We start from the raw sequence: 25,239 nt of genomic DNA, 5'->3' as shown, positions 1-25,239 counted from the left end.
GGTATTCTAAGAATTGTACACAGTATTCTAAGAACTGCACACGATATTCCAAGAGCTGTGCACGGTATTCTAAGAACTGTGCACAGTGTTCAAAGAGCTGTACACAGTATTCTAAGAGCTGTACACAGTATTCTAAGAACTGTACACAGTATTCTAAGAGCTGTACACAGTATTCTAAGAACTGTACACAGTATTCTAAGAACTGTACACAGTATTCTAAGAACTGCACACGATATTCTAAGAGCTGTACACGGTATTCTAAGAACTGTACACAGTATTCTAAGAACTGTACACAGTATTCTAAGAACTGCACACGATATTCTAAGAGCTGTACACGGTATTCTAAGAGCTGTACACAGTATTCTAAGAACTGTACACAGTATTCTAAGAACTGTACACAGTATTCTAAGAGCTGTGCACGGTATTCTAAGAACTGTACACAGTATTCTAAGAACTGTACACAATATTCTAAGAGCTGTACACAGTATTCTAAGAACTGTACACGGTATTCTAAGAACTGTACACGGTATTCTAAGAACTGTACACGGTATTCTAAGAGCTGTACTCGGTATTCTAAGAGCTGTACACGGTATTCTAAGAACTGTACACGGTATTCTAAGAACTGTACACGGTATTCTAAGAGCTGTACACGGTATTCTAAGAGCTGTACACAGTATTCTAAGAGCTGTACACAGTATTCTAAGAGCTGTACACGGTATTCTAAGAGCTGTACACGGTATTCTAAGAACTGTACACGGTATTCTAAGAACTGTACACAGTATTCTAAGAACTGTACACAGTATTCTAAGAACTGTACACAGTATTCTAAGAGCTGTACACGGTATTCTAAGAGCTGTACAGAGTATTCTAAGAGCTGTACACGGTATTCTAAGAGCTGTACACGGTATTCTAAGAGCTGGACACGGTATTCTAAGAGCTGTACACAGTATTCTAAGAACTGTACACGGTATTCTAAGAATTGTTCACAATATTCTAAAAGCTGTACACAGTATTCTAAGAGCTATACACAGTATTCTAAGAGCTGTACACGGTATTCTAAGAACTGTACACGGTATTCTAAGAATTGTACACGGTATTCTAAGAGCTGTACACAGTATTCTAAGAGCTGTACACAGTATTCTAAGACCTGTACACAGTATTCTAAGAGCTGTACACAGTATTCTAAGAGCTGTACACGGTATTCTAAGAACTGTACACAGTATTCTAAGAGCTGTACACAGTATTCTAAGAGCTGTACACAGTATTCTAAGACCTGTACACAGTATTCTAAGAGCTGTACACGGTATTATAAGAACTGTACACGGTATTCTAAGAGGTGTACACAGTATTCTAAGAGCTGTACACAGTATTCTAAGAGCTGTATACAGTATTATAAGAGCTATACACAGTATTCTAAGAGCTGTACACAGCATTCTAAGAGCTGTACACAGTATTCTAAGAACTGTACACAGTATTCTAAGAGCTGTACACGGTGTTCTAAGAACTGTACACAGTGTTCTAAGAGCTGTACACAGTATTCTAAGAGCTGTACACAGTATTCTAAGAATTGTACACAATATTCTAAGAGCTGTACACAGTATTCTAAGAGCTGTACACAGTATTCTAAGAGCTGTACACGGTATTCTAAGAACTGTACACGGTATTCTAAGAGCTGTACACAGTATTCCAAGAACTGTACACGGTATTCTAAGAGCTGTGCACAGCATTCTAAGAGCTGTACACAGTATTCTAAGAGCTGTACATCGTATTCTAAGAGCTGTACACGGTATTCTAAGAACTGTACACGGTATTCTAAGAGCTGTACACAGTATTCTAAGAACTGTACACGGTATTCTAAGAGCTGTACACAGTATTCTAAGAATTGTACACAATATTCTAAGAGCTGTACACAGTATTCTAAGAGCTGTACACGGTATTCTAAGAGCTTTACACAATATTCTAAGAAATGTACACAGTATTCTAAGAGCTGTACACAGTATTCTCAGAACTGTACACGGTATTCTAAGAATTGTACACAGTATTCTAAGAGCTGTACACGGTATTCTAAGAATTGTACACAGTATTCTAAGAGCTGTACACGGTATTCTAAGAGCTGTACACAGTATTCTAAGAACTGTACACGGTATTCCAAGAGCAATACACAGTATTCCAAGAGCTGTACACGGTATTCTAAGAATTGTACACAGTATTCTAAGAACTGCACACGATATTCCAAGAGCTGTGCACGGTATTCTAAGAACTGTGCACAGTGTTCAAAGAGCTGTACACAGTATTCTAAGAGCTGTACACAGTATTCTAAGAACTGTACACAGTATTCTAAGAGCTGTACACAGTATTCTAAGAACTGTACACAGTATTCTAAGAACTGTACACAGTATTCTAAGAACTGCACACGATATTCTAAGAGCTGTACACGGTATTCTAAGAACTGTACACAGTATTCTAAGAACTGTACACAGTATTCTAAGAACTGCACACGATATTCTAAGAGCTGTACACGGTGTTCTAAGAACTGTACACAGTATTCTAAGAGCTGTACACAGTATTCTAAGAACTGTACACAGTATTCTAAGAGCTGTACACAGTATTCTAAGAGCTGTACACAGTATTCTAAGAACTGTACACAGTATTCTAAGAGCTGTACACAGTATTCTAAGAGCTGTACACAGTATTCTAAGAACTGTACACTGTATTCTAAGAACTGTACACAGTATTCTAAGAGCTGTACACAGTATTCTAAGAGCTGTACACAGTATTCTCAGAACTGTGCACGGTATTCTAAGAGCTGTACACAGTATTCTAAGAGCTGTACACAGTATTCTCAGAACTGTACACGGTATTCTAAGAACTGTACACAGTATTCTAAGAGCTGTACACAGTATTCTAAGAGCTGTACACGGTATTCTAAGAACTGCACACGATATTCTAAGAGCTGTACACAGTATTCTAAGAACTGTACACAGTATTCTAAGAGCTGCACACTGTATTCTAAGAACTGTGCACAGTGTTCAAAGAGCTGTACACAGTATTCTAAGAGCTGTACACAGTATTCTAAGAGCTGTACACCGTATTCTAAGAGCTGTACACAGTATTCTAAGAGCTGTACACAGTATTCTAAGAACTGTACACGGTATTCTAAGAGCTGTGCACGGTATTCTAAGAACTGTGCACAGTGTTCAAAGAGCTGTACACAGTATTCTAAGAGCTGTGCACGGTATTCTAAGAACTGTACACAGTATTCTAAGAGCTGTACACAGTATTCTAAGAGCTGTGCACGGTATTCTAAGAGCTGTACACAGTATTCTAAGAGCTGTACACAGTATTCTAAGAGCTGTACACAGTATTCTAAGAGCTGTGCACGGTATTCTAAGAACTGTGCACAGTGTTCAAAGAGCTGTACACAGTATTCTAAGAGCTGTACACAGTATTCTAAGAGCTGTACACCGTATTCTAAGAGCTGTACACAGTATTCTAAGAACTGTACACGGTATTCTAAGAACTGTACACAGTATTCTAAGAACTGTACACGGTATTCTAAGAGCTGTACACAGTATTCTAAGAGCTGTACACCGTATTCTAAGAGCTGTACACAGTATTCTAAGAGCTGTACACAGTATTCTAAGAACTGTACACGGTATTCTAAGAACTGTACACAGTATTCTAAGAACTGTACACAGTATTCTAAGAGCTGTACACAGTATTCTAAGAACTGCACACGATATTCTAAGAGCTGTACACGGTATTCTAAGAACTGTGCACAGTGTTCAAAGAGCTGTACACAGTATTCTAAGAGCTATACACAGTATTCTAAGAGCTGTACACCGTATTCTAAGAGCTGTACACAGTATTCTAAGAGCTGTACACAGTATTCTAAGAACTGTACACGGTATTCTAAGAGCTGTGCACGGTATTCTAAGAGCTGTGCACGGTATTCTAAGAACTGTGCACAGTGTTCAAAGAGCTGTACACGGTATTCTAAGAGCTGTACACAGTATTCTAAGAGCTGTACACAGTATTCTAAGAGCTGTACACAGTATTCTAAGAGCTGTACACCGTATTCTAAGAGCTGTACACAGTATTCTAAGAGCTGTACACAGTATTCTAAGAACTGTACACGGTATTCTAAGAGCTGTACACAGTATTCTAAGAGCTGTACACGGTATTCTAAGAACTGTACACGGTATTCTAAGAGCTGTACACAGTATTCTAAGAACTGTACACGGTATTCTAAGAGCTGTACACAGTATTCTAAGAGCTGTACACAGTATTCTAAGAGCTGTACACGGTATTCTAAGAACTGTACACGGTATTCTAAGAGCTGTACACAGTATTCTAAGAGCTGTACACGGTATTCTAAGAACTGTACACGGTATTCTAAGAGCTGTACACGGTATTCTAATAGCTGTACACAGTATTCTAAGAGCTGTACACAGTATTCTAAGAGCTGTACACGGTATTCTAAGAACTGTACACGGTATTCTAAGAGCTGTACACGGTATTCTAAGAGCTGTACACAGTATTCTAAGAACTGTAAACGGTATTCTAAGAGCTGTACACAGTATTCTAAGAACTGTACACAGTATTCTAAGAGCTGTACACGGTATTCTAAGAGCTGTACACGGTATTCTAAGAACTGTACACGGTATTCTAAGAGCTGTACACAGTATTCTAAGAACTGCACATGATATTCTAAGAGCTGTACACGCTATTCTAAGAACTGTGCACAGTGTTCAAAGAGCTGTACACGGTATTCTAAGAGCTGTACACGGTATTCTAAGAACTGTACACAGTATTCTAAGAGCTGTACACGGTATTCTAAGAGCTGTACACGGTATTCTAAGAACTGTACACAGTATTCTAAGAGCTGTACACAGTATTCTAAGAACTGTACACGGTATTCTAAGAGCTGTACACGGTATTCTAAGAACTGTACACGGTATTCTAAGAGCTGTACACGGTATTCTAAGAACTGTACACTGTATTCTAAGAACTGTACACGGTATTCTAAGAGCTGTACACGGTATTCTAAGAACTGTACACAGTATTCTAAGAGCTGTACACGGTATTCTAAGAACTGTACACGGTATTCTAAGAGCTGTACACGGTATTCTAAGAACTGTACACAGTGTTCTAAGAGCTGTACACAGTATTCTAAGAACTGTACACAGTATTCTAAGAGCTGTACACAGTATTCTAAGAACTGTACACAGTATTCTAAGAGCTGTACACGGTATTCTAAGAGCTGTACACAGTATTCTAAGAGCTGTACACAGTATTCTAAGAACTGTACACGGTATTCTAAGAACTGTACACAGTATTCTAAGAACTGTACACAGTATTCTAAGAGCTGTACACAGTATTCTAAGAACTGTACACGGTATTCTAAGAGCTGTACACGGTATTCTAAGAACTATACACAGTGTTCTAAGAGCTGTACACAGTATTCTAAGATCTGTACACAGTATTCTAAGAGCTGTACACAGTATTCTAAGATCTGTACACCGTATTCTAAGAGCTGTACACAGTATTCTAAGATCTGTACACAGTATTCTAAGAGCTGTACACAGTATTCTAAGAGCTGTACACAGTATTCTAAGAGCTGTACACAGTATTCTAAGATCTGTGCACAGTATTCTAAGAGCTGTACACAGTATTCTAAGAACTGTACACTGTATTCTAAGAACTGTACACAGTATTCTAAGAGCTGTACACAGTATTCTAAGAACTGTACACAATATTCTAAGAGCTGTACACAGTATTCTAAGAACTGTACACAGTATTCTAAGAGCTGTGCACGGTATTCTAAGAACTGTACACAGTGTTCAAAGAGCTGTACACAGTATTCTAAGAACTGTACACGGTATTCTAAGAGCTGTACACGGTATTCTAAGAACTGTACACAGTATTCTAAGAACTGTACACAGTGTTCAAAGAGCTGTACACAGTATTCTAAGAGCTGTACACGGTATTCTAAGAACTGTACACAGTGTTCAAAGAGCTGTACACAGTATTCTAAGAACTGTACACAGTATTCTAAGAGCTGTACACGGTGTTCTAAGAACTGTACACAGTGTTCTAAGAGCTGTACACAGTATTCTAAGAGCTGTACACAGTATTCTAAGAATTGTACACAATATTCTAAGAGCTGTACACAGTATTCTAAGAGCTGTACACAGTATTCTAAGAGCTGTACACGGTATTCTAAGAACTGCACACGGTATTCTAAGAGCTGTACACAGTATTCTAAGAACTGTACACGGTATTCTAAGAGCTGTACACAGCATTCTAAGAGCTGTACACAGTATTCTAAGAGCTGTACATCGTATTCTAAGAGCTGTACACGGTATTCTAAGAACTGTACACGGTATTCTAAGAGCTGTACACAGTATTCTAAGAACTGTACACGGTATTCTAAGAGCTGTACACAGTATTCTAAGAATTGTACACAATATTCTAAGAGCTGTACACAGTATTCTAAGAGCTGTACACGGTATTCTAAGAGCTTTACACAATATTCTAAGAAATGTACACAGTATTCTCAGAACTGTACACGGTATTCTAAGAATTGTACACAGTATTCTAAGAGCTGTACACGGTATTCTAAGAATTGTACACAGTATTCTAAGAGCTGTACACGGTATTCTAAGAGCTGTACACAGTATTCTAAGAACTGTACACGGTATTCCAAGAGCAATACACAGTATTCCAAGAGCTGTACACGGTATTCTAAGAATTGTACACAGTATTCTAAGAACTGCACACGATATTCTAAGAGCTGTGCACGGTATTCTAAGAACTGTGCACAGTGTTCAAAGAGCTGTACACAGTATTCTAAGAGCTGTACACAGTATTCTAAGAACTGTACACAGTATTCTAAGAACTGTACACAGTATTCTAAGAGCTGTACACAGTATTCTAAGAACTGTACACAGTATTCTAAGAACTGTACACAGTATTCTAAGAACTGCACACGATATTCTAAGAGCTGTACACGGTATTCTAAGAACTGTACACAGTATTCTAAGAACTGTACACAGTATTCTAAGAACTGTACACAGTATTCTCAGAACTGAGCACGGTATTCTAAGAGCTGTACACAGTATTCTAAGAGCTGTACACAGTATTCTAAGAACTGTACACAGTATTCTAAGAACTGTACACAGTATTCTAAGAACTGTACACAGTATTCTAAGAGCTGTACACAGTATTCTAAGAGCTGTACACAGTATTCTCAGAACTGAGCACGGTATTCTAAGAGCTGTACACAGTATTCTAAGAGCTGTACACAGTATTCTCAGAACTGTACACGGTATTCTAAGAACTGTACACAGTATTCTAAGAGCTGTACACAGTATTCTAAGAGCTGTACACGGTATTCTAAGAACTGCACACGATATTCTAAGAGCTGTACACAGTATTCTAAGAACTGTACACAGTATTCTAAGAGCTGTACACAGTATTCTAAGAACTGTACACGGTATTCTAAGAACTGTACACAGTATTCTAAGAACTGTACACGGTGTTCTAAGAGCTGTACACAGTATTCTAAGAGCTGTACACAGTATTCTAAGAACTGCACACGGTATTCTAAGAGCTGTGCACGGTATTCTAAGAACTGTGCACAGTGTTCAAAGAGCTGTACACAGTATTCTAAGAGCTGTACACAGTATTCTAAGAGCTGTGCACCGTATTCTAAGAGCTGTACACAGTATTCTAAGAGCTGTACACAGAATTCTAAGAACTGCACACGGTATTCTAAGAGCTGTGCACGGTATTCTAAGAACTGTGCACAGTGTTCAAAGAGCTGTACACAGTATTCTAAGAGCTGTACACAGTATTCTAAGAGCTGTGCACCGTATTCTAAGAGCTGTACACAGTATTCTAAGAGCTGTACACAGTATTCTAAGAACTGTACACGGTATTCTAAGAGCTGTGCACGGTATTCTAAGAGCTGTGCACGGTATTCTAAGAACTGTGCACAGTGTTCAAAGAGCTGTACACAGTATTCTAAGAGCTGTACACAGTATTCTAAGAGCTGTACACCGTATTCTAAGAGCTGTACACAGTATTCTAAGAACTGTACACGGTATTCTAAGAACTGTACACAGTATTCTAAGAACTGTACACAGTATTCTAAGAACTGTACACAGTATTCTAAGAACTGTACACAGTATTCTAAGAGCTGTACACCGTATTCTAAGAGCTGTACACAGTATTCTAAGAGCTGTACACAGTATTCTAAGAGCTGTACACCGTATTCTAAGAGCTGTACACAGTATTCTAAGAGCTGTACACCGTATTCTAAGAGCTGTACACAGTATTCTAAGAGCTGTACACCGTATTCTAAGAGCTGTACACCGTATTCTAAGAGCTGTACACAGTATTCTAAGAGCTGTACACAGTATTCTAAGAACTGTACACGGTATTCTAAGAGCTGTACACAGTATTCTAAGAGCTGTACACGGTATTCTAAGAGCTGTACACAGTATTCTAAGAGCTGTACACAGTATTCTAAGAGCTGTACACGGTATTCTAAGAGCTGTACACGGTATTCTAAGAGCTGTACACAGTATTCTAAGAGCTGTACACGGTATTCTAAGAGCTGTACACAGTATTCTAAGAACTGTACACGGTATTCTAAGAACTGTACACGGTATTCTAAGAGCTGTACACAGTATTCTAAGAGCTGTACACAGTATTCTAAGAACTGTACACGGTATTCTAAGAACTGTACACAGTATTCTAAGAGCTGTACACAGTATTCTAAGAACTGCACACGGTATTCTAAGAGCTGTGCACGGTATTCTAAGAACTGTGCACAGTGTTCAAAGAGCTGTACACAGTATTCTAAGAGCTGTACACAGTATTCTAAGAGCTGTGCACCGTATTCTAAGAGCTGTACACAGTATTCTAAGAGCTGTACACAGAATTCTAAGAACTGCACACGGTATTCTAAGAGCTGTGCACGGTATTCTAAGAGCTGTGCACGGTATTCTAAGAACTGTGCACAGTGTTCAAAGAGCTGTACACAGTATTCTAAGAGCTGTACACAGTATTCTAAGAGCTGTACACCGTATTCTAAGAGCTGTACACAGTATTCTAAGAACTGTACACGGTATTCTAAGAACTGTACACAGTATTCTAAGAACTGTACACGGTATTCTAAGAGCTGTACACAGTATTCTAAGAGCTGTACACCGTATTCTAAGAGCTGTACACAGTATTCTAAGAGCTGTACACAGTATTCTAAGAGCTGTACACCGTATTCTAAGAGCTGTACACAGTATTCTAAGAGCTGTACACCGTATTCTAAGAGCTGTACACCGTATTCTAAGAGCTGTACACAGTATTCTAAGAGCTGTACACAGTATTCTAAGAACTGTACACGGTATTCTAAGAGCTGTACACAGTATTCTAAGAGCTGTACACCGTATTCTAAGAGCTGTACACAGTATTCTAAGAGCTGTACACAGTATTCTAAGAACTGTACACGGTATTCTAAGAGCTGTACACAGTATTCTAAGAGCTGTACACAGTATTCTAAGAACTGTACACGATATTCTAAGAGCTGTACACAGTATTCTAAGAGCTGTACACGGTATTCTAAGAGCTGTACACAGTATTCTAAGAGCTGTACACAGTATTCTAAGAACTGTACACGGTATTCTAAGAGCTGTACACAGTATTCTAAGAGCTGTACACGGTATTCTAAGAGCTGTACACAGTATTCTAAGAGCTGTACACAGTATTCTAAGAGCTGTACACAGTATTCTAAGAACTGTACACGGTATTCTAAGAACTGTACACAGTATTCTAAGAGCTGTACACAGTATTCTAAGAGCTGTACACAGTATTCTAAGAACTGCACACAATATTCTAAGAGCTGTACACGGTATTCTAAGAACTGTGCACAGTGTTCAAAGAGCTGTACACAGTATTCTAAGAGCTGTACACAGTATTCTAAGAGCTGTACACAGTATTCTAAGAGCTGTACACAGTATTCTAAGAACTGTACACGGTATTCTAAGAGCTGTGCACGGTATTCTAAGAGCTGTGCACGGTATTCTAAGAACTGTGCACAGTGTTCAAAGAGCTGTACACAGTATTCTAAGAGCTGTACACAGTATTCTAAGAGCTGTACACCGTATTCTAAGAGCTGTACACAGTATTCTAAGAGCTGTACACAGTATTCTAAGAACTGTACACGGTATTCTAAGAGCTGTACACAGTATTCTAAGAGCTGTACACGGTATTCTAAGAACTGTACACGGTATTCTAAGAGCTGTACACAGTATTCTAAGAACTGTACACGGTATTCTAAGAGCTGTACACAGTATTCTAAGAGCTGTACACAGTATTCTAAGAGCTGTACACAGTATTCTAAGAGCTGTACACGGTATTCTAAGAACTGTACACGGTATTCTAAGAGCTGTACACGGTATTCTAAGAGCTGTACACAGTATTCTAAGAGCTGTACACGGTATTCTAAGAACTGTACACGGTATTCTAAGAGCTGTACACGGTATTCTAAGAGCTGTACACGGTATTCTAAGAGCTGTACACAGTATTCTAAGAACTGTACACGGTATTCTAAGAGCTGTACACGGTATTCTAAGAGCTGTACACGGTATTCTAAGAACTGTACACGGTATTCTAAGAACTGTACACGGTATTCTAAGAGCTGTACACAGTATTCTAAGAGCTGTACACGGTATTCTAAGAACTGTACACGGTATTCTAAGAGCTGTACACGGTATTCTAAGAGCTGTACACAGTATTCTAAGAACTGTAAACGGTATTCTAAGAGCTGTACACAGTATTCTAAGAACTGTACACAGTATTCTAAGAGCTGTACACGGTATTCTAAGAGCTGTACACGGTATTCTAAGAGCTGTACACGGTATTCTAAGAGCTGTACACAGTATTCTAAGAGCTGTACACAGTATTCTAAGAACTGTACACAGTATTCTAAGAGCTGTACACGGTATTCTAAGAGCTGTACACGGTATTCTAAGAGCTGTACACGGTATTCTAAGAGCTGTACACAGTATTCTAAGAGCTGTACACAGTATTCTAAGAACTGTACACAGTATTCTAAGAGCTGTACACGGTATTCTAAGAGCTGTACACGGTATTCTAAGAGCTGTACACGGTATTCTAAGAGCTGTACACAGTATTCTAAGAACTGCACATGATATTCTAAGAACTGTACACAGTATTCTAAGAACTGTACACGGTATTCTAAGAGCTGTACACAGTATTCTAAGAACTGCACATGATATTCTAAGAACTGTACACGGTATTCTAAGAACTGTACACAGTATTCTAAGAGCTGTACACGGTATTCTAAGAGCTGTACACGGTATTCTAAGAACTGTACACAGTATTCTAAGAGCTGTACACAGTATTCTAAGAACTGTACACGGTATTCTAAGAGCTGTACACGGTATTCTAAGAACTGTACACGGTATTCTAAGAGCTGTACACGGTATTCTAAGAACTGTACACTGTATTCTAAGAACTGTACACGGTATTCTAAGAGCTGTACACGGTATTCTAAGAACTGTACACAGTATTCTAAGAGCTGTACACGGTATTCTAAGAACTGTACACGGTATTCTAAGAGCTGTACACGGTATTCTAAGAACTGTACACAGTGTTCTAAGAGCTGTACACAGTATTCTAAGAACTGTACACAGTATTCTAAGAGCTGTACACATTATTCGAAGAACTGTACACAGTATTCTAAGAGCTGTACACGGTATTCTAAGAGCTGTACACAGTATTCTAAGAGCTGTACACAGTATTCTAAGAACTGTACACGGTATTCTAAGAACTGTACACAGTATTCTAAGAACTGTACACAGTATTCTAAGAGCTGTACACAGTATTCTAAGAACTGTACACGGTATTCTAAGAGCTGTACACGGTATTCTAAGAACTATACACAGTGTTCTAAGAGCTGTGCACAGTATTCTAAGATCTGTACACAGTATTCTAAGAGCTGTACACAGTATTCTAAGATCTGTACACAGTATTCTAAGAGCTGTACACAGTATTCTAAGATCTGTACACAGTATTCTAAGAGCTGTACACAGTATTCTCAGAGCTGTACACAGTATTCTAAGATCTGTGCACAGTATTCTAAGAGCTGTACACAGTATTCTAAGAACTGTACACTGTATTCTAAGAACTGTACACAGTGTTCTAAGAGCTGTACACAGTATTCTAAGAACTGTACACAGTATTCTAAGAGCTGTACACAGTATTCTAAGAACTGTACACAGTATTCTAAGAGCTGTACACGGTATTCTAAGAGCTGTACACAGTATTCTAAGAGCTGTACACAGTATTCTAAGAACTGTACACGGTATTCTAAGAACTGTACACAGTATTCTAAGAACTGTACACAGTATTCTAAGAACTGTACACAATATTCTAAGAGCTGTACACAGTATTCTAAGAACTGTACACGGTATTCTAAGAACTGTACACGGTATTCTAAGAACTGTACACAGTATTCTAAGAACTGTACACAATATTCTAAGAGCTGTACACAGTATTCTAAGAACTGTACACGGTATTCTAAGAGCTGTACACGGTATTCTAAGAACTATACACAGTGTTCTAAGAGCTGTACACAGTATTCTAAGATCTGTACACAGTATTCTAAGAGCTGTACACAGTATTCTAAGATCTGTACACAGTATTCTAAGAGCTGTACACAGTATTCTAAGATCTGTACACAGTATTCTAAGAGCTGTACACATTATTCTCAGAGCTGTACACAGTATTCTAAGATCTGTGCACAGTATTCTAAGAGCTGTACACAGTATTCTAAGAACTGTACACTGTATTCTAAGAACTGTACACAGTATTCTAAGAGCTGTACACAGTATTCTAAGAACTGTACACAGTATTCTAAGAGCTGTACACAGTATTCTAAGAACTGTACACAGTATTCTAAGAGCTGTGCACGGTATTCTAAGAACTGTACACAGTGTTCAAAGAGCTGTACACAGTATTCTAAGAACTGTACACGGTATTCTAAGAGCTGTACACGGTATTCTAAGAACTGTACACAGTATTCTAAGAACTGTACACAGTGTTCAAAGAGCTGTACACAGTATTCTAAGAGCTGTACACGGTATTCTAAGAACTGTACACAGTGTTCAAAGAGCTGTACACAGTATTCTAAGAACTGTACACAGTATTCTAAGAACTGTACACAGTGTTCAAAGAGCTGTACACAGTATTCTAAGAACTGTACACAGTATTCTAAGAGCTGTACACGGTGTTCTAAGAGCTGTACACAGTGTTCTAAGAGCTGTACACAGTGTTCTAAGAACTGTACACAGTATTCTAAGAGCTGTACACAGTATTCTAAGAGCTGTACACAGTGTTCTAAGAACTGTACACAGTATTCTAAGAGCTGTACACAGTATTCTCAGAGCTGTACACAGTATTCTAAGAACTGTACACAGTGTTCAAAGAGCTGTACACAGTATTTTTAGAGCTGTACACGGTATTCTAAGAACTGTACACAGTGTTCAAAGAGCTGTACACAGTATTCTAAGAGCTGTACACAGTGTTCTAAGAACTGTACACAGTATTCTAAGAGCTGTACACAGTATTCTAAGAGCTGTACACAGTATTCTAAGATCTGTGCACAGTATTCTAAGAGCTGTACACAGTATTCTAAGAACTGTACACTGTATTCTAAGAACTGTACACAGTATTCTAAGAGCTGTACACAGTATTCTAAGAACTGTACACAGTGTTCAAAGAGCTGTACACAGTATTCTAAGAACTGTACACAGTGTTCAAAGAGCTGTACACAGTATTCTAAGAACTGTACACAGTATTCTAAGAGCTGTACACAGTATTCTAAGAACTGTACACAGTGTTCAAAGAGCTGTACACAGTATTCTAAGAACTGTACACAGTGTTCAAAGAGCTGTACACAGTATTCTAAGAACTGTACACAGTATTCTAAGAGCTGTACACAGTATTCTAAGAACTGTACACAGTGTTCAAAGAGCTGTACACAGTATTCTAAGAACTGTACACAGTATTCTAAGAGCTGTACACAGTGTTCTAAGAACTGTACACAGTATTCTAAGAGCTGTACACAGTATTCTAACAGCTTTACACAGTATTCTAAGAGCTGTACACTGTATTCTATGAACTGTACACTGTATTCTAAGAGCTGTACACAGTATTCTAAGTGCGGTCACACCAATGATTTAGAAAGTGGCAGGATTAATTCACTGTTTCAGCTCAATATTGACATTTTAATACAGCCGGTTTGCTATAGGGCTACACCACCTGTACCTTTTCTGAACATTTTATACCCCTCTCTGTTGCATCAGATGGAAATCTTTAGAAACACTCTGTACCCTTTTGTGATATGGTGCATTGACTGTCTTACAGAACGTTCCTAAACTATTGTGACTTTCAGACCTCCCAAATTTGCTGCAATCAACAAAGGGTTAATATTATCAGGCTTAACATTTCAGCATATAGTTACCACACATCTGCTTGAGGGCATGTTTGAAGCGATTATTTTCTGTGCCCTTTTCTCTTGTTCAAAGGCCAATGTGATATGAGCTGGTTAAACAAGCGTACTTGGAAAGATAAGATTCAGTCGAGGGCTACTGGACTCAGGAGAAGAATGTTTCTGCAGGGACTATTGATTCTCAGCCTCACAGCAGCTGTACTTTCACTGACAGCTGAACAGGAAGCCAAAGCGTTTTTGGACAATTTTAACAAAAAGGCTGTAGGTCTTGTCTACAATTCGTCACTGGCATCATGGGAATATAACGTAAACATCACAGATGAAAATGTAGAAAAAATGGTGAGTACTTTGACAACCATGGCCTCAGGCTCTGGACATGAATAACCCACTGGAAGGTGTGTTTTGTTCACTGATGACAAATTGTCAGATTCAAGATAGTAATAATATAAGGGGCAAAGAGGGGGAGGAATTTTTGAAATGTGTTCAGGAGAACTTTCTTGACCAATACGTTTCCAGCCCCATGAGGAAGGAGGCATTGCTGGACTTGATTCTGGGGAATGAGGTGGGCCAAGTGGAGCAAGTGTCAGTGGGGGAGCATTTAAGGAACAACGGTCATAGTATCATAAGGTTTAGATTAATTATGAAAAAGGACATGGACCACTGTAAAGTAAAATTACTCAATTGGAGGAGTGCCAATTTCAGTAGGATGAGAACAGATCTGGCCCGGGTAAATTGGAATCAAAGAATGGCAGGCAAAACTGTAATTCAACAGTGGGCGGCCTTTAAAGAGGAGATGGTTCGGGTACAGTCTAGGTACATTCCAATGAGGGGGAAGGGTAGGGCAACTAAAGCCAGAGCTCCCTGGATGATGAAAGAGATAGAGAGTAAGATGAAGCAGAAAAAAGGGGGCGTATGACAGATGTCAGGTTGATAATACAAGTGAGAACCAGGCAGAATATAGAAAGTTCAGAGGGGAAATGAAAAAGCAAATAAGAGGGGCAAAGAGAGAGCATGAGAATAGACTGGGGGCCAACATAAAAGGGAATCCAAAAGTTTTCTACAGGCATATAAATAGTAAATGGGTAGTAAGAGGAGGGGTGGGGCCGATTCGGGACCATAAAGGAGATTTACTTATGGAGGCAGAGGGCATGGCCGAGGTATTAAATGAGTACTTTGCATCTGTCTTTACCAAGGAAGAAGATGCTGCCAGAGTCACAGTAAAGGACGACATAATTGAGATACTGGATGGGCTAAAAATTGATAAAGAAGAGGTACTAGAAAGGCTGGCTGTACTTAAAGCAGATAAGTCACTCGGTCCGGATGGGATGCATCCTAGGTTGCTGAGGGAAGTAAGGGTGGAAATTGCGGAGGTACTGACCATAATCTTCCAAACATCCTTAGATACGGGGGCAGTGCCAGAGGACTGGAGAATTGCAAATGTTACACCCTTGTTCAAAAAAGGGTGTAAGGATAAACCCAGCAACTACAGGCCAATCAGTTTAACCTCAGTGGTGGGGAAACTTTTAGAAACGATAATCCGGGACAGAATTAACAGTCACTTGGACGAGTGTGGATTGATTAGGGAAAGCCAGTACGGATTTGTTAAAGGCAAATTGTGTTTAACTAATCTGATAGAGTTTTTTGATGAGGTAACAGAGAGGGTTGATGAGGGCAATACAGTCGATGTGGTGTATATGGACTTTCAAAAAGCGTTTGATGAAATGCCACATGGTAGGCTTGTCATCAAGATTGCGGCCCATGGAATAAAGAGGGCAGTAGCAACATGAATACAGAATTGGCTAAATAACAGGAAACAGAGAGTAGTGGTGAACGGTTGTTTTTCGGACTGGAGGGAGGTGTACAGCGGTGTTCCCCAGGGGTCGGTGCTGGGACCACTGCTTTTCTGGATATATATTGATGACTTGGACTTGGGTGTACAGAGCACAATTTCAAAATTTTCAGATAATACAAAACTTGGAAGTGTAGTGAACAGTGAGAAGGATAGTGATAGACTTCAAGAGGATATAGACAGGCTGGTGGAATGGACGGACACGTGGCAGATGAAATTTAACGCAGAAAAATGCAAAGTGATACATTTTGGTAAGAAGATCGAGGAGAGGCAATATAAACTAGAGGGCACAATTCCATACGGGGTACAGGAACAGAGAGATCTGGGGGTATATGTGCACCTCAATTATTCACAATATTTATTAACAACTTAGATGAAGGCATAGAAAGTCTCATATCTAAGTTTGCCGATGACACAAAGATTGGTGGCATTGTAAGCAGTGTAGATGAAAACATAAAATTACAAAGCAATATTGATAGATTAGGTGAATGGGCAAAACTGTGGCAAATGGAATTCAATGTAGACAAATGTGAGGTCATCCACTTTGGATCAAAAAAGGATAGAACAGGGTACTTTCTAAATGGTAAAAAGTTAAAAACAGTGGATGTCCAAAGGGATTTAGGGGTTCAGATATATAGATCATTGAAGTGTCATGAACAGGTACAGAAAATAATCAAGAAGGCTAATGGAATGCTGGCTTTTATATCTGGAGGACTGGAGTACAAGGGGGCAGAAGTTATGCTGCAGCTATACAAAACCCTGGTTAGACCGCACCTGGAGTACTGTGAGCAGTTCTGGGCACCGCACCTTCGGAAGGACATATTGGCCTTGGAGGGCGTGCAGCGTAGGTTTACTAGAATGATACCCGGACTTCAGGGGTTAAGTTACGAGGAGAGATTACACAAATTGGGGTTGTATTCTCTAGAGTTTCGAAGGTTAAGGGGTGATCTGATCGAAGTTGATAAGATATTAAGGGGAACAGATAGGGTGGATAGAGAGAAACTATTTCCGCTGGTTGGGGATTTTAGGAGTAGGGGGCACAGTCTAAAAATTAGAGCCAGACCTTTCAGGAGTGAGATTAGAAAACATTTCTACACACAAAGGGTGGTAGAAGTTTGGAACTCTCTTCCGCAAACGGCAATTGATACTAGCTCAATTGTTAAATTTAAATCTGAGATAGATAGCTTTTTGGCAACCAAAGGTATTAAGGGATATGGGCCAAAGGCAGGTATATGGAGCTAGATCACAGATCAGCCATGATCTTATCAAATGGCGGAGCAGGCACGAGGGGCTGAATGGCCTACTCCTGTTCCTATGTTCCTATGTTCCTAAATCATTGAAGGTGGCAGGGCAGGTTGAGAAAGCGGTTAAAAAAGCATATGGAATCCTGGGCTTTATAAATAGAGGCATGGAGTACAAAATGTATAGAAGTCATGATGGACCTTTACAGAACGCTGGTTCAGTCACAACTGGAATATTGTGTCTAGTTCTGGGCACCGGACTTCAGGAACGCCTTAGAGAGGGTGCAGAAGAGATTTACTAGAATGATTCCAGGGATGAGGGACTTTAGTTGTGTGGATAGACTGGAGAAGCTGGGGTTGTTTTCCTTGGAACAGAGAAGGTTGAGAGGAGATTTGATAGAGGTATTCAAAATCATGAAGGGTCTAGACAGAGTAGATAGAGAGAAACTGTTCCCATTGGTGGAAGGGTCAAGAACCAGAGGACACAGATTTAAGGTGATTGGCAAAAGAACCAAAGGTGACATGAGGAAAAACTTTTTTACACAGCGAGTGGTTAGGATCTGGAATGCACTGCCCGAGGGGGTGGTGGAGGCAGATTCAATCATGGTCTTCAAAAGGAAACTGGATAAGTATTGAAAGGAAAAATATTTGCAGGGCTACAGGGATAGGGTGGGGGAGTGGGACTAGCTGAACCACCCTTGCATAGAGCCGGCGTGGACTCGATGGGCCGAACGGCCTCCTTCCATGCTGTAACCTTTCTAAGATTCTATGATTCTAAGAGGTATCAATGGCACTATCAGATAAGGAGCATTGCCAAGTTCATGGTTTGTGGATGTCGATCAACCCTTCGCTACCCTGATTGAAACATTCTACCTCCCTGTTTTGTAATATCCTCTGATGGTACAGGAGCTAGTCTTGTATTTTTATCTACACAAGATTTCTCCCCTCCTCTCCTAAAGACATCCAGCTGGTGTCTGGTTCCATCAATGTCACCAGCCCTTTGTACCCCATATTAGCGGTCCTACTTCATGTGCGAACGTCAGCCGGCTATTTGAAGATGGGTGTGCTCAGAGCCTGATTCTGCCTTCACCCAATACCCACACAAAGGTACTTTCTGACAGGAATCACTGGATATCAATCAGGAGCAGAAGTCCTCACTGATATCCAGTTTAAGGGGTGCTAAGGCCGATTGTAATGTTTCTCTTGTTACCCGCGTTGAATTGCGCTAACTAGCCACCGTTCAGGGATCTTCTTTTGCCTGTGTCCATACTGGGCCGTCCAATTATCAACTGAGCTACCAGTGTAACACTATGAGATTTGTATTCTTCTCGAACTTATCACTGTTGCCTGTTTCATGAGACTACTATCTTTCTTTGAACCTTCACCACACGGACTGCAGCGGTTCAAGAAGGCGGCTCACCACCACCTTCTCAAGGGCAATTAGGGATGGGCAATAAATGCCGGCCTCGCCAGCGACGCCCACATCCCATGAACGAATTTTTAAAAATGCTTTTTTTTTGGCTTTGCAAAGTTAAGGAGGTAAATTTTGGTCTTTGGTGCCTGGTCAGTGATCTGGTGGAGCGGATCACTTGGCGTTAGAGATCCCACCCATTATAGATCCTGCCTGTTACAGATCCTGCCGTTAGAGATCCAGCCCATTATAGATCCCACCCATTAGAGATCCCGCCATTATAGATGCTGCTCATTATAGATCCTGCCCATTTTAGATCCTGCCTGTTACAGATCCCGCCATTATAGATCCTGCCCATTATAGATCCCGCCTGTTACGGATCCTGCCATTATAGATCCTGCCCATTATAGATCCCGCCTGTTATGAATCCTGACATTATAGATCCTGCCCATTATAGATCCTGCCTGTTACGGATCCTGCCATTATAGATCCTGCCCATTATAGATCCCGCCTGTTATGAATCCTGACATTATAGATCCTGCCCATTATAGATCCTGCCCATTATAGATCCTGCCTGTTACAGATCCTGCCATTATAGATCCTGCCCATTATAGATCCTGCCTGTTACGAATCCTGACATTATAGATCCTGCCCATTATAGATCATGCCTGTTACAGATCCCGCCATTATAGATCCTGCCCATTATAGATCCTGCCTGTTACAGATCCCACCATTATAGATCCTGCCCATTATAGATCCCGCCCGATCTTCATTCCATTTGTGTTGGGAACAAATTGTAAGGCCACTGTAGCTTTTGGCCTGGTTTATAGGAAGCAGAAAAAGAGGCTGACATTCCCTCTCCCACCCACATACATGCAGATCCTCCAGTCAGCAAAACATCGAGCTATATTGGCAGCACTCAGTAAGGTCAAATCTTTATGTTGTGATGCAAAGTGTCATAAAAATTCCTTTTGATGCATGTTGCAATACATTTCTGCAACAGATAGATATTGAGAACAAAAATAAGAGCACAGTATTGCAATAAAATGAAACAATTGCAGAACCATACCGGGCTAAAAGGGTTAAATTAAGAGGACTAGACTTGTATTCCCTCGAGTATAGAAGATTAAGGGGTGATCTAATTGAGGTGTTTAAGATTTGATAGGGTAGATAGAGTGAAACTATTTCCTCTGGTGGGGGAGTCCAGAACAAGGGGGCATGACCTTAAAATTAGAGCTCGGCCGTTCAGGGGTGATGTCAGGAAGCACTTCTTCACATAAAGGGGAGTGGAAATCTGGAACTCTCTCCCTCAAAAAGCTGTTGAGGCTGGGGGTCAATTGAAAATTGCAAAACTGAGATTGGTAGATTTTTGTTAGGCAAAGGTATTAAGGGTTACAGAACCAAGGCTGGTAAATGGAGTTAAGATACAGATCAACCATGATCTAACTAATGGTGGAAGAGGATCAAGGGGCTGAATGGCCTCCTCCTGTTCCTTTGTTTCTATGTAGCAACAAGAAAATACCATTCACAATGATTTACTATCCCGCTCCAATTATCTCCTCATCCTACTATTCTGAATCCAGTAATTCACACTTCATAATTCAAAGTTCTGTCAGCACTGGCGATTCATCTGCACACCTGGACAATGTGGGTTATTTGGGCCTTAGGTCAGTCACAATTAACATTCACATACACGGGCTTTAGCAGGGCTCAGTGGGTAATGTCCTCGAGTGGCCCAGGGATTGTAGTAGCTCCATTGCTGCCCCAGCTGAATTAAACTGACCATCACACACCATAGTTTAAACATAGGACTTCCTGGTCTAGATGGTTCAGTACCAAATGATTCAGGGCATTTACCGACTAACCTATTGGGAGCCCAGAATTTCTATTACGTAGGTAAATTAATATATAAAAAATGGCATGGTAGCATGCACTTCCAATCTATCTGGTTCCATGTCCCGTGTCACAGTTCAGGCGTTGTACTTCAGCATCATACTTTGGTTGCCATTTTTTTGTTCAGCCGCACACAGGTAAAAAATGGTTTGTAGCAATTTTCCTGCCCCCTGCCCCCTTCATGAGGTAGTGGGCATTCGGTGCACATCACGGTCAGGTGTAGTGCATCAGAAATGCCGACTGCCTCAGGTTCCACATGTACACTGACTACACCCAGCTCCCTCAACCCCTCCAATAGCTCTGATTTGTCACACTGGATTGGATGAGCAGAAATTTCCTCCAATATTGGGAAGACCAAAGCCATTGTCTCTGGTCCCCGCCACAAACTCCGTTCCCTAGCTAATGACTCAATCCTTTTCCCTGGCCACTGTCTCAAGCTAAGCCAGACTGTTTGCAACGTTGGTGTCTGATTTGACCCTGAGATGAGCTTCTGACCACATATCCTCTCCATCACCAAGACCACCTACTTCCACCTCCGTAATATCTCCCGTCTCCGCTCCTATCTCAGCCCATCTGCTGCTGGAACCCTCATCCATGATTTTGTTACCTCTAGACTGGACTATTCCAATGCTCTCCTGGCCGGCCTCCCATCTTCCACCCTCCGTAAACTTGAGCTCATCCAAAACCCTGCTGCCCGTATCTTAACTCGCATCAAGTCCCGTTCACCCATCACCCCTGACCTACATTGGCTCCCAGTCCGGCAACGCCTTGAGTTTAAAATTCTCACCCTCGTATTCAATACCCTCCATGGCCTCGTGTTTCCCTATCTCTGTAACCTCCTCTAGCCCTACAACCCTCTGAGATCTCTGTGCTCCTCCAATTTTGGCCTCTTGTGCATCCCTGAATTCCTTTGGCCCACCATTGGCGGCCGTGCCTTCAGCCATCTAGGCCCTAAGCTCTGGAATTCCCTCCCTGAACCTCTCTGCCTCTCTCTCCTCCTTTAAGACTCTCCTTAAAACCTGCCTCATTGACCAAGCACCTGTCCTAATATCTCTTTGTGTGGCTCGGTGTCAAATTTTGTCTGGTTACGCTCCTGTGAAGCACCTTGGGACAATAAAGGTGCTATACAAATGCAAGTTGTTGTTGCTGTTGCCTGACCTGAACTTTCCTGTGATTGCAGGCTCAGGTCTCTTAAATCAGCTCTATGTGCTCCAAATGTAGGCCTACCCTTTACATCAGAAAATGTACTGGAGATCAAAGTGTTTCCGCAGGGTTGAGAAGGACGTAACTGAGTTATAATCACTATCGGCCCTTCTAGCTGCTGCCCAAAAACAGTATTAGTGATGGGTTTTAATATCTAGATTTAGAAATTCAGAATGGTCCTGAGCTAAGGGCTATTATACTCTGCTGCTGTATAGTAAGGAACCCCGGCAGATCGTGCTGTTTATCTGTGCCTGTATTGACACTAACCTGCTCTTGTCCTACGGTACCCAGCACTCCACATGAACTTAATGATAAGTAGAGGGATCTACTGTACCCAGAGAGAGTTATGATGTGGAGATGCCGGTGATGGACTGGGGTTGACAATTGTAAACAATTTTACAACACCAAGTTATAGTCCAGCAATTTTATTTTAAATTCACAAGCTTTCGGAGGCTTCCTCCTTCGTCAGGTGAACGATGTGAAACCTGACGAAGGGGGAAGCCTCCGAAAGCTTGTGAATTTAAAATAAAATTGCTGGACTATAACTTGGTGTTGTAAAATTGTTTACAGAGAGAGTTAAGCATTGAATGTGGGCCCACGTTATACTGTATCTCTCTCACTGGACAAAGATTTGATTCAAACCATTGCACACTGTTTTTCCAGAATGTAGAGGGTGCCAAATGGTCAGCATTTTACCAGGAAGCTTCTGTTAACGCCAGCAAGTTTAAGATCACTGAGATAAAGGACGAACAAATCAAACTGCAGCTACGTTCTCTCCAAGACAAAGGATCCGGGGTTTTATCTGCACAGGAGTCTGACCGTGTAAGTGACTACATGTCGCTTGATAGAAACTAAACTACAGATAAGTTAAAGAGAACTTTGGTCCATTTATGGTTTTGCTAAAAGTGTTTGCAGATGCAAGCTGCCATAAAAGATGAAATCACTTTCAATTACCTGAGATAAATTGATTATCTAGTTCTGGTAACCATTTGATAGTTAAGTTAATTATAAAAATGATTAAACACTGTGAATTATTTTGCTGGTATCTATATCTACTCAACACTGTTTTAAAAATCAATATTTGACAGATTTTCTTTTGCTTTAGAATTTTTCTTCCTGTCTCAGTGCTCAATATCCCTGCGCGTTCTCACCTCTGCTTGATGCTTTCCCCAGACAGCCCGACTGATAATGAAAACTCAGTGCCTGAGAAAATTACAGAGGTGAAACCAGGCCTTTCAGGTTAAGGTGACATGTTCGTAGAGACTGAGAGAAATGCTTATCAGCAAAGTTCAACATCTTCTCATTATTCTTATTGCAGCTGAACAAAATTCTGAATGAAATGAGCACAATCTACAGCACTGGAACAGTCTGCAAACCGGATAAACCTTTCGACTGCGTGGGACTGGAACCGGGTAACTGTGCAACTTATACCAAAGGGCTTTCATTCCTCAGCTCCTCCTCCCCCTGCTCTGCTCACACACACACACACACACACAGATCATACATGAAATGATCTGCAATGTAACTGACAATTCAAATATTGAAATGTGATGTTTTGCTGCAATATTTTTTATAAAGGGGAATTATTGTAATTTCAGGGGGTTTCAGACTGATCCAGACAATCAGGAACAGACTATTCTGAAAGCTGCCAGACTTTTGCAAACTCTTGTGGTTCAGCTTACAATTTATTGTACCATTTTCAGATTTATTAGAAATCAGTTATTTTCTGCTGGACATGATCTGTGACACGATGATGTCACTGGTTACTAACTGCATCATCAGGCATTTCTGTTCACAAAACTTGGAAAATGACTTGCATATCATGTTTCAAGAATGATATTACCCCTTTAAGTAAAGATATCCAAAATAAATAACCATGTTCCATCATGATCTCAGAAACCTTGACAGCACCAGTGACATCCTGTAACTACCCATGAGATGAATAGCCAGCTAATCGGAGTGTTTTGAAACATTGTTTGAGGGATCAATAATGGCCAGGATACTCGAAGAAATCCCTGCCTTTAACAAACAGCCAGAATCTCAGTTTAACAACGGGTCTGAAGGTTGGCATTGCAGCAGTGCAGCGCTCCCTCAGTACTACCCTGTGTAACCTCTAGACTTGTCTATTCCATTGCCCTCCTGTCCGGCCTCCCATCTTCAACCCTCCATAAACTTGAGCTCATCTAAAACTCTGCTGCCCGTATCCTAACTCTCATCAAGTCCCGTTCACCCATCACCCCTGTGCTTGCTGACCTACATTGGCTCCCGGTCCAGCAACACCTTGATTGACTTCAGGTGGCTTGAACTCACACCCTTCTGATTCAGAGGCAAAAGTATTGCCACTAGAGCCAAGCTGGCATTTGATAGTACATAGTACATGGTGCTCAGATCTTTTGGAGCCTTCCAAATCAATGATAGATGAATCATTAGGGTTCAAGAGCAGAGCCCCAGAGGTCTGTAATAGAGGCAACAAGGTCGTCAATGGAGAGGCCATCCCGAGAACATAGATTAGGCCGTGGTTATTACTGTGAAGGATTAATTTGACACTGCAGGACTGTTCCTAATCCTTTTGCTTTCATTCAGAGTTAGCCATTCTGATGGCTCAAAGCACGGATTACAACGAGAGGCTCTGGGCCTGGGAAGGTTGGCGAGTTAATGTGGGGAGAAAGCTCAGGCCTCTCTATGAAGAATATGCAAGTTTGAAGAACAAGACAGCAAAATTAAATGGTAACCAGTTAAACAAAAGACATTTGAGACCATAAGCAATAGTATGAGGAATCTTCTATTATAAATTGACTTGTTCATTCCCTCTGAAGGTTATCAAGACTATGGTGATTATTGGAGGGGAAACTATGAAACACATGATGAGGGAGTTTATGGGTACAGTCGGGAAAATCTTGTGACAGATGTGGAACAGCTGCTCAAAGAGGTTAAACTCATTTCTTACACTTATCACACTTTCTGTCTCTATACTTTTCAGCCGATCTGTGTGATTGAAAAAGCTTGTGGTTGTAATTTCTGCTTCTAGTGTTATGTCAAGCCATAAATTATTTGAACAAACAGATATTTTATCACTTACTGAAATAATTAATTGAATATATTG

General features: G+C 40.6%; 1 protein-coding gene across 2 annotated transcripts in view; it reads left to right on the top strand.

Moving 5' to 3' along the window:
• ace2 (angiotensin I converting enzyme 2) overlaps window positions 1-25,239 on the top strand; it is a 161,494-nt gene that overhangs the window by 45,160 nt on the left and 91,095 nt on the right. Inside the window, exons 2-6 of one of the 2 annotated variants that reach the window (XM_067992424.1) lie at window positions 14,616-14,878; window positions 22,800-22,958; window positions 23,455-23,548; window positions 24,720-24,863; window positions 24,953-25,065. In XM_067992424.1, coding sequence (XP_067848525.1) covers window positions 14,627-14,878; window positions 22,800-22,958; window positions 23,455-23,548; window positions 24,720-24,863; window positions 24,953-25,065 — 762 coding nt within the window. In that variant the 5' untranslated portion in view covers window positions 14,616-14,626. The remainder of the gene's footprint in view (window positions 1-14,615; window positions 14,879-22,799; window positions 22,959-23,454; window positions 23,549-24,719; window positions 24,864-24,952; window positions 25,066-25,239) is intronic. The other variant, XM_067992425.1, reaches the window with a different exon arrangement.

This window comes from Heptranchias perlo, chromosome 11 (assembly GCF_035084215.1).
Source record: "Heptranchias perlo isolate sHepPer1 chromosome 11, sHepPer1.hap1, whole genome shotgun sequence".
NCBI classification, from domain to species: Eukaryota; Metazoa; Chordata; class Chondrichthyes; order Hexanchiformes; family Hexanchidae; genus Heptranchias; species Heptranchias perlo.
The sequence above is the reverse complement of the archived record's forward strand: the minus strand, read 5'-3'. Positions and strand labels throughout refer to the sequence as shown.